At 47.9% G+C, this 14107-nt stretch overlaps 1 protein-coding gene across 1 annotated transcript in view; it reads left to right on the top strand.

The window, feature by feature from the left end:
* The window catches only part of LOC119386454 (uncharacterized), a 339529-nt gene that overhangs the window by 305580 nt on the left and 19842 nt on the right, over window positions 1-14107 (top strand). The window contains exons 7-8 of the mRNA XM_037653740.1: window positions 1762-1850; window positions 7389-7472. Coding sequence (XP_037509668.1) covers window positions 1762-1850; window positions 7389-7472 — 173 coding nt within the window. The remainder of the gene's footprint in view (window positions 1-1761; window positions 1851-7388; window positions 7473-14107) is intronic.

Raw genomic sequence — 14107 nt, 5'->3', positions numbered from 1 at the left:
GTTCATTGATTGCGTCTAATACCTGTGACACACGGGCATGTTTGAAAGGCCATTGAGTCAATGGCCATCGAAACGCTACAACTCCATCGAACTCGATGGAGTTCTCGCGTTGCCACACGACGGTTTTCAAAGGCCGTTGAGTGATTCAGGTGTTTGTCGCAAAAATTTTGTGGCGCTGCTAATCTTATTTTCGTTTTCATGTCGTCATAAGTGAACTAAAATAAATCCACTTAAAAGCACACATTTGTGCGTTGTTTTGTTCTAAAATATTAAAAAAAATGTTTATACATAATTATAAGTGCATTATTAGTTATAAGCAGAGGTGGTTATAAGTTTGTTGAACAGCGAAACTGTGGCTACGTTACAACCGCTTTACTCGTCCCGCCGCTTTTCCAGATTTGCCACGTAGTTTTGCCGTTTTGCTTGGTCTTGCGGTTGCGTGTACTCATTTCGTTTCATTACGTGCTTGTTCCGCCGTCATGGGTGACCGCGAAACAGATGACAAGGCTGCTATGGTGTTCTACATGGCTGTGATCATGCAGCTTGATGCTGGGATCGAAGCGGCGGAAGAGGAAGCCGAGGCCATCGAGGATACGAATCGAGGATGCTGCTGTTATCGGGAGCATGCGCAATTCCTACATTCCAAATGACACAAATACTTTAGTAAATAAGTTATAACGCCCATGCACACTACTTTTATTGCATACTCGTTAAATTTTTCCTTTTCTAATCATGGGTATGAGCACACTGGGAACGAGAGGGCTAGGTGACGCTGTTTCCGCTTCCGCCGCTCGATGGCCGTCGAAATTTCAATGGAGTTGTGGAGTGCTCCGTCGACTCGATGGGCCACTGACTCAATAGCCTTCGAAACTGCCCGTGTGGCAGCGCGTGCATGCCCGTTGAGTCAATGGACCATCGGTTCAATGGTCTTCGAAACGCCCGTGTGACACGGGTATAACAAGGAAACGAAGCCCTCGAAAAAATTCTCCTTTCAGCCATCGTACCCGCTATTTAGTGGTCACCGTAGTGTTTCTGAATATTTGTGTGGCGTGACCTTTCGTATGAAGGATCGTAGTAGTTAGCTTTCCCACTATATATGTAGGGTAAAGAAGTAGAGGTTTAGAAAGCCGTGGATAACAGTCTCATTTCTGGAGTTGGAAGTGCCAAAAAAATAATGTGATTATCACGCACGTCGTAGCTGGGTAATCAGGATTAATGCGGGGTGGACGTATTGTATTCCGGCTCATTGTGGAGCTCGAGGCAAAGTACACACGTCTTCCATAAAAGTGCCGCATTTTCATAGTTTCTCACGACGAGTGACTCCGTCAATATCATTATACAAATAATCTCAAAATTGTCTTGGTGCTGACATCAGTGGTAGCAAGGGCTGATTATTATGAAAGCAGATTTTTTTGACGTGAGGAATGCGAGTGCTATTGAGGTGTAAATAATTATGTTCTAGGCAGGAAGAAAACCAGCAATTCAATGCTGATGGGGAAAATTATGCGGTAAAGCTGTAACAGACAGAACACAGATTTTCTGCGATAACTAAGTATTTGTACACAATAATGACGACGCGCGAAGTCATTGAACATCTGAGTATTAAAGCAAAACAATGCAGAGTGCGTAAAGCGAACGCCTTCATTCGCTGCGCAGGTAATGCCATCACGTCAGGATGTTACTTCAGCCATCGGCCGCGCAACGTACGGCAACATCCATGCCACAGAGACATGGCTAATGATACGCTGTTATTCCATGCAGGAAGCCGGTTACAGCATAGAGAGACTTGGACTGCAATACAGTTTGACCAAGTTCCCTGGTGTTCACACTACCATAGTCGGAATTAACAGGTAAATCAAGTTTAGTGCTTACTTAAGAGTTTACATAGTTTGCAAAAACTCTTCCGGGGGCTTAAATGGCCTGCGCAGTTTTCGGCTTCGATGAATGGAAAAACAGGCCAGTAAGGTTGAAGCTTGGGTCACTTAATACAGAACGCCGAAAGAATGAACCATAAACAGCGCTAATAGATTGAGCGCAAACGGACGGGACACAAGAAGACAGGACGACTACACGAGGGCTCGTGTAGCGCTCGTGTAGTCGTCTTGCCTTCTTGTGTCCCGTCCGTTTGCGCTCAATCTATTAGCCAACGCGCACAACAAAGCATCTTTTGCGCCCCTCGTTTTTCTGGAAGATGGTCTTTGCTAATAAACCGCAGTTGATAGTGAAGTCGTTGTGTGCGCCACTTCTGTCTCTCGTCCTTTTGACTGGTTCATTCTTTCCGTGAAAAGAGGAGAGCGTGGGCTTTTTACCTGATGTTCTTGAAGTTCGACACGATGAATGTTTAGTTAGATTTTGTGTTTGCTGTTTCTATCCCATAGCACTCGTCTGCATGCTCAGTTTTTTTTTTCTCCTCGCAAGAACGTCAACGCAGTCGCTGAACTCTCCGTCGTGTTGAAGTGCTTGACACTGTGACATTACTTCAAGCTCAGTTGTTTCAATTACGTGCGAAGCGATTACAGTTGTAGATTGAGAAAAAGTGCATATTTGCTCAACTCTGTTTTTCGCGAAGCTCGTTTAGACACGCAAGCACGCATATATATGGACAGAATTTGAGGTTTCAAATGCAAGTTATTTTGTCGCTTTTGCCAGAAAGTAGTAAGGATTTTACACACAAAACGAGTTGTAGCAAGGTCGACAGCTGGGCTAGTTGGTAAGGTTCCATAACATTTAAAGCAGCGCAAAAGGCGGGACGAAGGACAAGAAGTTGACACATGAACGCTTACTCGCAACTGTCAGGTTTACTAGAAGAACCAAGGAAAAGAAAAAGAAAACATACAGAAGGTGACTCAAATCATCTGCGCAATCGCCGCCACGTGGGCACCATGATGACATGCGCAAAGGCAAGAAAAACCAAAAGAACCAAGGAACAACGATAGCTAAACAGGCTTCCGTCTTAATACCAGATAGTGAGCAACAAGGTAACCCAACAAAAACCAAAAAAACACAAAAGCCGAAAGCATATATCTACCCCGCCTCCAAGAAACTAATTTCGGTTCGCGACAGCGCCGCTGAAGGAGAGCTGATGCAGCTCTCCCCAGCGTTCCTAATGAAAAATCCTTCCATAACCTCACGCGCCGCATCATCCCTGTGCCTAAGTATAACAGTAGTTTTATGAAAAAGAGGCGTGCATTTGCAACCTTTACAGTGGGCAGCTAAATGTGACCCATAATTGAGAGTTAGATTATTTTTATGCTCTCTAAGACGGGTGTTTAGGCAGCGTCCCGTCTGTCCAATGCCGTCTTTGACTGCGCAATGCCGTCTTGGACTGTTTTAGAATGTGATGACTTGTAACTTAAAAGTGGTTTTTTTTGCCCTGGGACAGAACATCCAACACGTGCGGTCATGGGAAAATGCCGATTTGCGATCCGGAAACTGCAGGCGTTGGTATTTAGGGAGTTCAAACGTGAAGGTGAGACCTGAACTAACTTCCTTGAAAACCTTCAGAATATCTACAACGAGCCTGCAGGTGTCAAAATCTGGAATAAAAATCAGAAAATCGTCTACATAACGGAAGATTCGCTTGCTTAAGCCATTCAAATTATGTTCAAGCATCATGTCAAATTTGCTCAGATAAATGTCACACAAGATGCGCGCAACCCTAGATCCTATACAGACCCCCGACGACTGTAAGAACAATTTTCCATCCCATCCTACTAGGGTCGACTGAAGGTAAAAAGGCAATAATTCTATAAAAACTTCAACACTGATGCCAGCTTTATCGCGGAAACGATAAAGCTGGTATCAGCTTTATCGGTAAAGCTGGTTAAATAAAGCTGGCAACGTTAAAGCTGGCTTCTTGTGAGCCTCGCAATCAAGCAAGGCTCCGCCTTCTTGTTAATTTCGCCGCTTCTCACCAGCCTAGAATGCTGACTTCGGGCAAAGAAGAGTTTTTGTTGTGCTACCCGATGATCTCTTTGGAGAAAAGGCATCTGAAGCCTTACAGAAAAATTTTCACTTGACCTCACTTAAAGAAAAAAAAGTTAAGCAAAAGGCCCTAGTACTTCTAGAGGAACTTAACCTCACCAGAACTGCTAACGAGGTGAAGAAGGCCAAAGGTCTTCACTTGGAAATCTCTATATAAACTCACAAAGAGGGCATGCCCTTGAGAGCAATAGTGTCTGAACGGGGAACATGGCAATATGCAGTTCCTAGCTACCTCCAGAGGCACCTATCGGCTCTTTTTGTTGCCGATCGGTTCCGCGCTCACAATTCCGAAGCTGTTGTTCAGTATCTTAAAGTTAGAAACCCAGGTGCATGCTCTGCTTTCAGCATAGATGTCAAAGATGTTTTTTTATTCCTTGCCACATGCACGTATTTTGCAAAATGTCAAAGAATGTGTCTGCGAGGATAACGATGAAGTTAGTTTCCGCGATAAAGCTGGCATCTTTGTTGAAGGTTTTATGGAATTATTGTCTCGTTACCTTGTGTAGACCCAAGTAGGATTGGATGGAAAATTGTTCTTACAGTCGTCAGGGGTCTGTAGAGGATCTAGGGTTGCGCCCATCTTGTGTGACATTTATCTGAGCAAATTTGACATGATGCTGGAACATGATTTGAATGGCATAAGCAAGCGAATCTTCCGTTATGTAGACGATTTTCTGATTTTTATTCCAAATTTTGACACCTGTAGGCTCTCTGTAGATATTCTGAAGGTTTTCAAGGAAGTTAGTTCTGGTCTCACCTTCACGTTTGAATTCCCTAATGACCAACGCCTACAGTTTCTGGATCTTAAATTAGCATTTTCCCGTGACCACACGTGTTGGACGTCCTGCCCCAGAACAAGAAAACCACTTTTAAGTTACAAGTCATCGCATTCCAAAGCAGTCAAAGACGGCATTGCGCTTTCCTGCCTCCGTTCAGCGCTCACTAAATCATGTAGCCACCTCATCAGCACTAGCTTCTCTCTTCAAGTATATAGACTGTTGGGTTCTGCCTTCCCGCCTCAAACTTTGGTTGTCCAATGTGAAAAGCTTCTGAAGCAGGTAAAAAGCGAATTTTCTATCACAACAGAAGGATGAAAACAAAAAACACGGTTGATCCCTCCATCATAGGAATCGGAATAACACGAAAGTAAAGCGCGCCCTTACAGAAGTAACTGAATGCATACTGTACATTGATATAAGAGAGTTTGCACAATGTATATTGATGTCTGGCATCTAATGACGCCGTTTAACGTGTATGCATCCACTTTGATGATTCGTGGTACATCTCCATCCCGACGACTAACGTCCACGATAAATGATTAAACAAACCCTTGGGGTAGTCGTAGTAGTTAACGGTGAAAGCGTAATGAGAGAACGAGGTGCGATAGTCAGAAGAGCGTCGCATGTTGGACGCAGGACTTGGTCGCCATCCCGCGGCATGTTAAAATGTGATGTTAAACGCAAAGCGCGTCTTGCTGCCCCGGTAGTCCAGCTGTGATTTTTCTCGGGGTGAGCGCGTGAGCATGGAACGCGGTGTTACAGCCAGGTGAGGCAGGCGCGCGTCGCATACCTATTTTTGGTTTGTATGAGCGTGATGCTGAGCGAGGCCGACGCTTTTACGACGCTTCGGCAAAGGTCGCCACCTCGCGGTGTGTTACGGCATTGACAAAATTGAACTTCTATTGAAAACGCGCCGAACGGGACGGACGTGTAACGCGTTGCAGGTGCTAATCGTGGAGGCCACGGTAATGAAGAATTGCTTTACTTTACCGCTCCCAGAGGGCAACACCACCCCGCCGACCGGGAGAGTGGTAGATATAAAAGGCGCGTTTGTAAAGCCTCTACAGTCTGTGACCGTGGCGCAATGGATAGCGTGCCCGGCATCTGTTGTTGCGGACCGAACGGTCATGGGTTCGATGCTCGTTAATGAAACATTTTTTCTTTGCCATCTGATTGTGTAAATTTTTTCGACGTCATTTCCGTGACGGAAATACGTCACTGAAATCTTGGTGGACCCCGGCATAAAACACTTTCGTGTTAAAAAAGCAACGTCGCCGTCATTCCCTATGCGCATAAGCTCTCCCATTGTCTAAAAAAGTTGGTGCCCGCTACGGCGTGGAAGGTGTTTAGCGCCCCTAACAAACTTGGAAAGATTTGCGCTGCTGTTCACAATAAACTTAAAAGAAGTTCTACCTCACGAAAAGGGGTATACAGCACGAAGCATCATAATCAGTTTGTGCCGTGTGCTTCAGGTGTTGTCTACAACATCCCAGTGACGTGCGGGCTTTGTTACATTGGACAGACGGGACGCTGCCTAAACACCCGTCTTAGAGAGCATAAAAATAATCTAACTCTCAATTATGGGTCACATTAGCTGCCCACTGTAAAGGTTGCAAATGCACGCCTCTTTTTCATAAAACTACTGTTAAACTTAGGCACAGAGATGATGCGGCGCGTGAGGTTATGGAAGCATTTTTCATTAAGAACGCTGGGCAGAGTTCCATCAGCTATCCTTCAGCGGCGCTGTCGCGAACCGAAATTAGTTTTTTGGAGGCGGGGTAGACATATGCTTTTGGCTTTTGTGTTTTTTTTAATTTTGTTGGCTTACCATGTTGCTGACTATCTGGTATTAAGACGGAAGTCTGTTTAGCTATGGTTGTTCCTTGGTTCTTTTGGATTTTCTTGCGCTTGCGCATGTTATCATGCTCCCCACGTGGCGGCGATTGCACAGATCATTTGAGTCACCTTCTGTTTGTTTTGTTTTTCTTGGTTCTTCTAATAAACCTGCCAGTTGCGAGTAAGCGTTCGTGTGTCAACTTCTTGTCCTTCGTCCCGTCTTTTGCATTGCTTTAAATATTACAAAACACTTATTTTATGCACTCGAATTACAGTATATATAGAATAGATATCCTCAGACTGGCACCGCTCAAGGGATACCGATCTCCGTATGTGCTCATAAATGCATTCGCGCTGTCGTCAAGATCGTCCGAAAATCGCGGATTCGCGCTTATCGGCAGCTTAAAGGTAGTTAGTCCAAATACCTTTAGCACACTTTAAGGCCACATCTATCGAACACTTAGCCTAGATCTTCCAGCTAAAAAGACGCATCATTTGACTGCTTCGCGAGTTGTATTTCGGTCGTCCGATCTTAACTTCCGTTGAGAGTGGTAAATTAAAATAAAAGTTTATTATTTTTAATGGACACTTGACAACTACAACTTTTTGCGCAACCAGTGCACACAACTTCGTAACTTGAGCGGCAAAGGCAAGAAGACGCAGCCAATGGCCATCTGTAAAGATATGAGCAAATTAAAACAAGACTTTCTCTATGTACAATAACTCAACTTTTGTTTACTTTAGCAAGTTCTTCCCAGTATCGCATCTCATCCCTCCATTCGTGCACAGCACGGAAGTTCTGCACAAGAATATATCCTGCTTGGGCGTGGTAACTAAAGAAGAACAGAAGATCGCCCAGGAGGTTAAGGAAAAGTGAGTCAATGACTTTTCTTTATGGGATATTGACATGAATAGTAATCAATGGCGACAACTACAGTCTTCACAAGCGTTCGTCACACGTCATCATCATCGTCATTTATTTACCCTCAAGGGCCCAGAAGCTACGCTTTCAGAAGCCCCTGAACTATTTTCCGTAATTTCGAACACTAATACATATTTGTTTCTTAGCTTTCCCTTCCTCTCAGCAACTGTCCTCACGCCAAACGCGTGATGCTATTTAGTCACTTCTCTACGTGCTCTCAATTAGTTTATATGCGAAGGATATAAGTTGTGAGTAACATGGTGTGGCACTTTGCCCTGATGTTGCTGGGCAAACTTGCCAAAGAAATTGGTGTCTCCTTCTTTGAGTTCAGTCTAGTTCAGGGCCCTTTTATGATTTTGCTTCCGAAATCTTTTCATTTCAACGAAAAGAACGTCATCATCTTTATGAGCAGAGATGTAGCCAGTCTCTCAGGTTGAAGCAAGCGCGCAGCATTCTCTGATCATTTGCCAACTCCCTCCGTTATGTGAAGTTTCAATTTCATCTCGTGGCCATGCCACCTCGATGTTCCTGCATCAGCTCTTGGTGACGTTCCGAGCTCTCGTAGCTTTTGCTAGGGACTCGTGAGTTCCTTACAGGTTGAAATGGACTACATTTCGTCGTATCCGAATATAGGAAGTTTGGAGGACTTGGGGCCCGTATGTGAAACATGTTTCTGTGAATCCAAAAAAAACGGCTGGAAGTGGAAGACGGAAGCTTGCGATCAAAAAACCCGTGAACAGGGTGTGTACTCGAGCCGACGTTTCGAAAAATGGACTTGTCTTCTTCAAGGCTGGAACTGATTTCCTTAGCTATCGTGTGTATATGCTTCGTGCCCTCTCCAGAGTGGGGGTGGGGGAGGGGGGCAGAGAGGCCACCATGACGGTCTGTGTGAGTCATAAGGAAGGCGGGAAAAAAAGGAACAAAAAAGCGGGGGGGGGGAGAGGGAAGGGTGTACGTTTCGCTGAATGATTGTCAGTGGAAGCACGTGGCATTTTAACAATGGTAGGTTCGAAATTCCTAGAAGAATGGCTTAACTCTCGTTAGTTTTCGTTGTGTATGTACCATACCGAATCGATTCAAGAGCCCCCTTAAAAACGTTAATACCTGCTGGCGGGAGTGTAAGTGTTTGGCGCACACCCGACCACCGCCCATCTGCTACCATTGCGGAGAAGCTGGCCACACCTACCGGCGCTGCCAGTAACGACAGATGGGACTGCGTGGGTTCGCCGTTGACGCGCCGCGTCCACAGCGGGGTGAATGACTACGCGACATCGCCGACTACCTCGCAGGAGCGCAGTGGACAACCCGAGGACCTTCCCGATCAACGTCGCCAGGCCGCCACGCCTCTCCCCATAGCCGGCCATATACTGGTCCAGCGCGGGGCCGGTCACCTAGCCCGTATCCGGAAAACTAAGGGCAGCAACCGATGCAGGTGCGGTTGCTGTACGACGAAATATCGAAGATCCTTCGCCGCCGACGACAACGCCACGACGAAATCCATAGAGCATGTCGCATGCCAAACGGAGCCCTGACGTCGCAAGTTCGCTACCCGAAGAAGACGTGACGACGCAACGTCGAAGCAGCGGAAAAAGCCCACGTAGCCGTGCTCCGACGCTGCGACGTAACCACAGCGCAAGGCGACGAATTAGCCACCTCGATGTTCTCATCGACGGCCACAACGTCACCGCTCTCATAGATACTGGAGCCGGCTCTTCCATCATCAGTGGGCCGTTCGCCGCGAAGTTGAAGTTAGGACTGCTTGGGAAGGCCCCGAAATTCGGACCGCTGGAGGACACCTAGTGACGCCGGCCGGAATCTGCACAGCGAGAGTCACCATTAACAACTGCATTTATCCCGCGAGCTTCGTAGTGCTACAGCTTTGCTCGAGAGATGTAATCCTTGGTATGGACTTCTTCAGCTTACATGGTGCAGTCATCGACCTGAGATCCGCGTCGATAGCACTATCTACAGAAAAAGCATTAACACCGCACACGCCACCAGGAAAGTACGCATTGAATGTGCTCGAAGACCATGTCACGCTTTCCCTCGGACCAGCGTCATTATTTCCGTCGGCACTCAAAAATCCGCAAACCTTGAAGGCGTCATTGAAGGAGACCAGCACTCGTGTATCAACCGAGAGATTTGCGTCGCAAGAGGAATAGCCGAGCTGCGTGGAGAAAAGCAACAGTGGTGCTGACGAATTTCAGCAACGAGTAAAAGCACGTGAACAAATCTCGACGGTTGCCTATATTGAAGAAATTGTGCAAGCCACCAGTGCTTTCGCACTCACCGATCCTACCGAATCTACTCCGACGAACCGAGCTCCTCAACCAGCTTTCGACGTCAATCCGAGCCTTCCGATGCATAAGCAAGAACAGCTCAAAACACTGCTCCTGCAATACGAGGACTGCTTTTCGTCGTCGTCAAGAATTCGGCCGACCCCTCGTATGCTTAGACCAGCCACTAGACAGAATCAGCGCGACAACAATAGTCAAGATGTTTGAGGAGGCCCACGAGGGTCTGCGATTCACGCACGAAGTCCCCACCAAAAACGCTCTGCAATACTTGAACCTCAACATAAAACAAGAAAGGAGCCACATGTGCTACATGTACCGAACGAGAGGGGAAAATGGCATGCGTCGCTTGAATTCAGCCCCTACGATAAAGCGGCTTCCCAGACAGCGTGCTAGTACCAGTTGGAGAGAATATGCTAAAAGACATGAAACGAAAGAAAAGCAAAGAACCCACCAAGCAACATAAAAAGCCGGTAGTGGATACATTCACAAAGCATCCCACAAATTGAAGAAGATAGGAGCCAGGCACCAGCTGAATGTCGTATTCTCAGCTGCAGTCAGGTTAAAAGGTATGTGCCAAAAAGTAAACGACCCCGAAGCGAAGAAAGAAGACTGCCGAACGTCATGCTAATAGATACGTTGAATGCGAAGTAGGAATCGTATATACTATCCCACTAACATGTGGCAAGGCATACATTGGGCAATCAGGAAGATGCCTCAATGAACGGCTATCCACACCGACGCAAGCAGCGTAGGACTAGGCGCCCTCCTTTTGCAGAAGACAGACAGTGTGGAAAGGGTTATCAGCTATGCTAGTCGGTCGCTATCAATGGGAGAAATGAACTATTCCACAACAGAAAATGAGTTTCTGGCCATCATCTGGGCTACATCCAAGTTTTGCCCCTACCTGTACGGCAGGCCTTTCAAAGTTCTGAGCGACCACCACGCCTTGTGTTGGCTAGCTAACTTGAAGGACCCTTCAGGTCGCCTCGCACGATGGAGCTTTGAGACTTCAAGATTTCGACATTACCGACATTACAAGTCCGGAAGAAAGCACTCTGACGCCGACTGCCTGTCTCGTGCCCCCGTGGACCCGCCGCCGCAAGACGACTAGGATGATGACTACTTCTAGGGAACCATAACTGCCGACGACTTCGCTGAACAACAGCGAGCCGACCCGGAACTCAGAGGCCTTATGGAATACCTCGAGGGCAAGACCGCCGTCGTTCCGAAAGTATTCAAGCGAGCACTGGCGTCATTTTTCTTACGCAACGGCGTCCTCCAAAAGAAGAACTTCTCACCACTTCCAGCCAAGTACCCTCTCGTGGTGCCTTCAGAATTGCGACCAGAAGTCTTCCAGGCCCTGCATGACCACCCGACAGAAGAACACCTCGGTGTTTTCCGAACGCTGGCAAGAATACGGGAAAAGTACCACTGCCCACGCCTTCCCGCAAACGTCACTAGCTACGTAAGGACATGCAGCGACGCAAGACACCGCCAACAAGACCACCGGGCTTTCTTCAGCTGATTGAGCCACCTCGGCGACCATTCAAGCAGATCGAGATCGAGCTCCTAGGGCCATTCCCAACGTCGACTAGCGGTAAAAGTGGATCGTCGTAGCTACCGACTGCCCGACCCGCTACGCCGAAACGTGGGTCCTGCGCAAAGGCAGTGCCGCCGAGGTAGCCAAGTTCTTGGTTGAGAACATCGTCCAACGTCATGGCGCCCCAGAGGTTCTCATCACGGACAGAGGGACCGCCTATACCGCAGACCTAACTCAGGCGATTCTGAGATACAACCGAACAAGCCACCGCCAGACCACCGCCTACCACCCACAGACCAATGGCCTCACAGAGCGCCTAAATAAGACATCGCCGACATGCTGGCCATGTACGTCGGCGTCGAACAAAAGACCTGGGATGCTATCCTTCCGTGCGTGACCTACGCATACAACACGGCCGTGAAAGAAACGACGCAGATGACGCCCTACAAGTTCGTCTACGGAAGGAACGCCGTGTTACCCAACATCCCCGACGATGGAAACCTCGTAGTTATGGTCGATTAAAATTTTTAATCGATTAATCGTTAATCGTTCGTATATTTAGCCTTTCAGCGTTTAACTGATTTCCACGTGATGTTTTAATCGATTAATCGATTGATCGACACTTTTGGTGGGTGATTTAAAAAAGATATCTCATTGTTTGAGATGCACTGTTTGTGTTTGATCTCGACCGAAGTCATTCTATCAGACGCGCTAGAGATCGTATGTGCGCATTGGCGCCTTCGTGAAAATTCGCACTTTCGCCCAACGGTCACAGGCGGCCCGTCGTCTTTGGGTGATGTTACGGATTGAAGGATCTGTGGCCATCATCCATGGACGATTCGGCCGCAGGTTGTATTTCCTCGAAGCCTGCCTCCTCGAGCGCACCGAAATGGGAGGCGTTGTCGGCTACCACACTGGTCGAAAAGACGCACCAGAAACATGCAACGTGGCAAAATACCGCGAAAGGCAAAGCACAGACGAGGAGGAAGAGGAAATATATAACACGCTCCCACTCGTAGGGATGCGATCTTTTCTCCGTTTGTACGTTAGGTTTTGTGGAAACGCTCGATAAAACTATAATTGCAGACTGACGTGATCTCTTTTTTGTGGTCGCCCATGTAAGATTGCACAGAAACATACTGGCCTCAAACAGACCACTTATTATTATTATTATTATTATTATTATTATTATTATTATTATTATTATTATTATTATTATTATTATTATTATTATTATTATTATAAAGATGTTTATTGGCGGACACTCGGCGAAGATCAACGACAGCGACAGTCAAGGCGGGGCCGACTCTGCGCGAGCTGCGCTCTGTCCGAAGAGGGCAACCCACTAGAAGGGGCCGGAGAAGACGACCCACTTCAGGGTTCCAATAAGCTTCGCTACAATTACTCCGGGTGCGAAAAGGGAGCCGCCTGGCGACCTAACAACTTGTCACAATGAGCGGGTCATGGTACGCCTTGAGGCGCTCCACGTTTACAATGTCGCGCCCTCGACGGCGCATGTCCGAGGATGGATCGGTAGGTTCGATCAGGTAGTTTACAGGGGATGTGCGTTCAACGACACGGTAGGGGCCTTCGTACTTGGGCAGTAGTTTTGAAGAGAGGCCAGGTGCAGTGGTAGGAATCGAGAGCCATACGAGCGCTCCAGGGAGGAACGTCGGCTCAGAAGTGATTCTGTCACCGCTAATGCTCCTCTGTCGCTCTTGGTCATGCGTAGTGAAGGTCTTGGCAAGTTCACGACACTCTTCAGCAAGTCGGGCGGTAGCAGAAATCGGCGCACACTCAGACCGATCCGGCTTGTATGGAAGGATTGTATCGATTGTGTGCGAGGGGTGCCTGCCATACAATAAGAAAAAGGGAGAAAAACCAGTGGTGCTCTGAGCGGCGGTATTGTAGGCGTAGGTGACGAAGGGCAGAATGGCATCCCAATTGGTGTGATCGGCGGCGACGTACATGGAGAGCATGTCGCCGAACGTACGGTTAAAGCGTTCGGTGAGGCCATTCGTCTGCGGGTGGTAAGCAGTAGTTTTGCGGTGAACAACGTTGCACTCCTTTAGAATGGCTTCGACGACTTCTGACAAGAAGACACGGCCTCGATCACTGAGCAGCTCCTGAGGTGGACCGTGACGTAGCATGAATCGGTGGAGCAGGAAGGAGGCCACATCGCGCGCTGTAGCCGCTGGGAGGGCGGCAGTTTCGGCGTATCGCGTGAGGTGGTCTACAGCGACGATGGCCCAGCGGTTACCAGCGGATGTCAGAGGAAGTGGCCCATACAAATCGATGCCAACACGCCCAAACGGCCGGTCAGGGCAAGGTAGAGGTTGCAGACCTGTCGGGGACAGGTGCGTTGAAGTCTTGCGGCGCTGACAATCGATGCAGGAGCGAACGAACTTCTGCACGTAGCGGTACATCCCTCGCCAAAAGTACCGTTGGCGGATGCGGTGGTAAGTTTTCGATACCCCAGAATGCCCACACTGCGGATCAGAGTGGAACGACTCGCATATGTCAGAACGCAGACTTCGGGGAATTACTAGTAGCCACTGGCGGCCGTCGCCGCTGTAGTTGCGTCGGTGGAGGAGGTCGTCGCGAACGGCGAAATGGTGGACTTGACGACGCAACGCGCGAGTGGGTGGTGTTGCCGACGGATCAGTCAGCAAGTCTATCAGTGAGGCAATCCAGCGATCCTTGCGCTGTTCGGTAGCGATGGTGTGAATGTCGATGGAAGAAACGGCAA

Source organism: Rhipicephalus sanguineus, chromosome 3 (genome assembly GCF_013339695.2).
Source record: "Rhipicephalus sanguineus isolate Rsan-2018 chromosome 3, BIME_Rsan_1.4, whole genome shotgun sequence".
In the NCBI taxonomy this organism is placed as follows: domain Eukaryota; kingdom Metazoa; phylum Arthropoda; class Arachnida; order Ixodida; family Ixodidae; genus Rhipicephalus; species Rhipicephalus sanguineus.
This window is presented reverse-complemented; position numbering and strand designations above follow the sequence as displayed.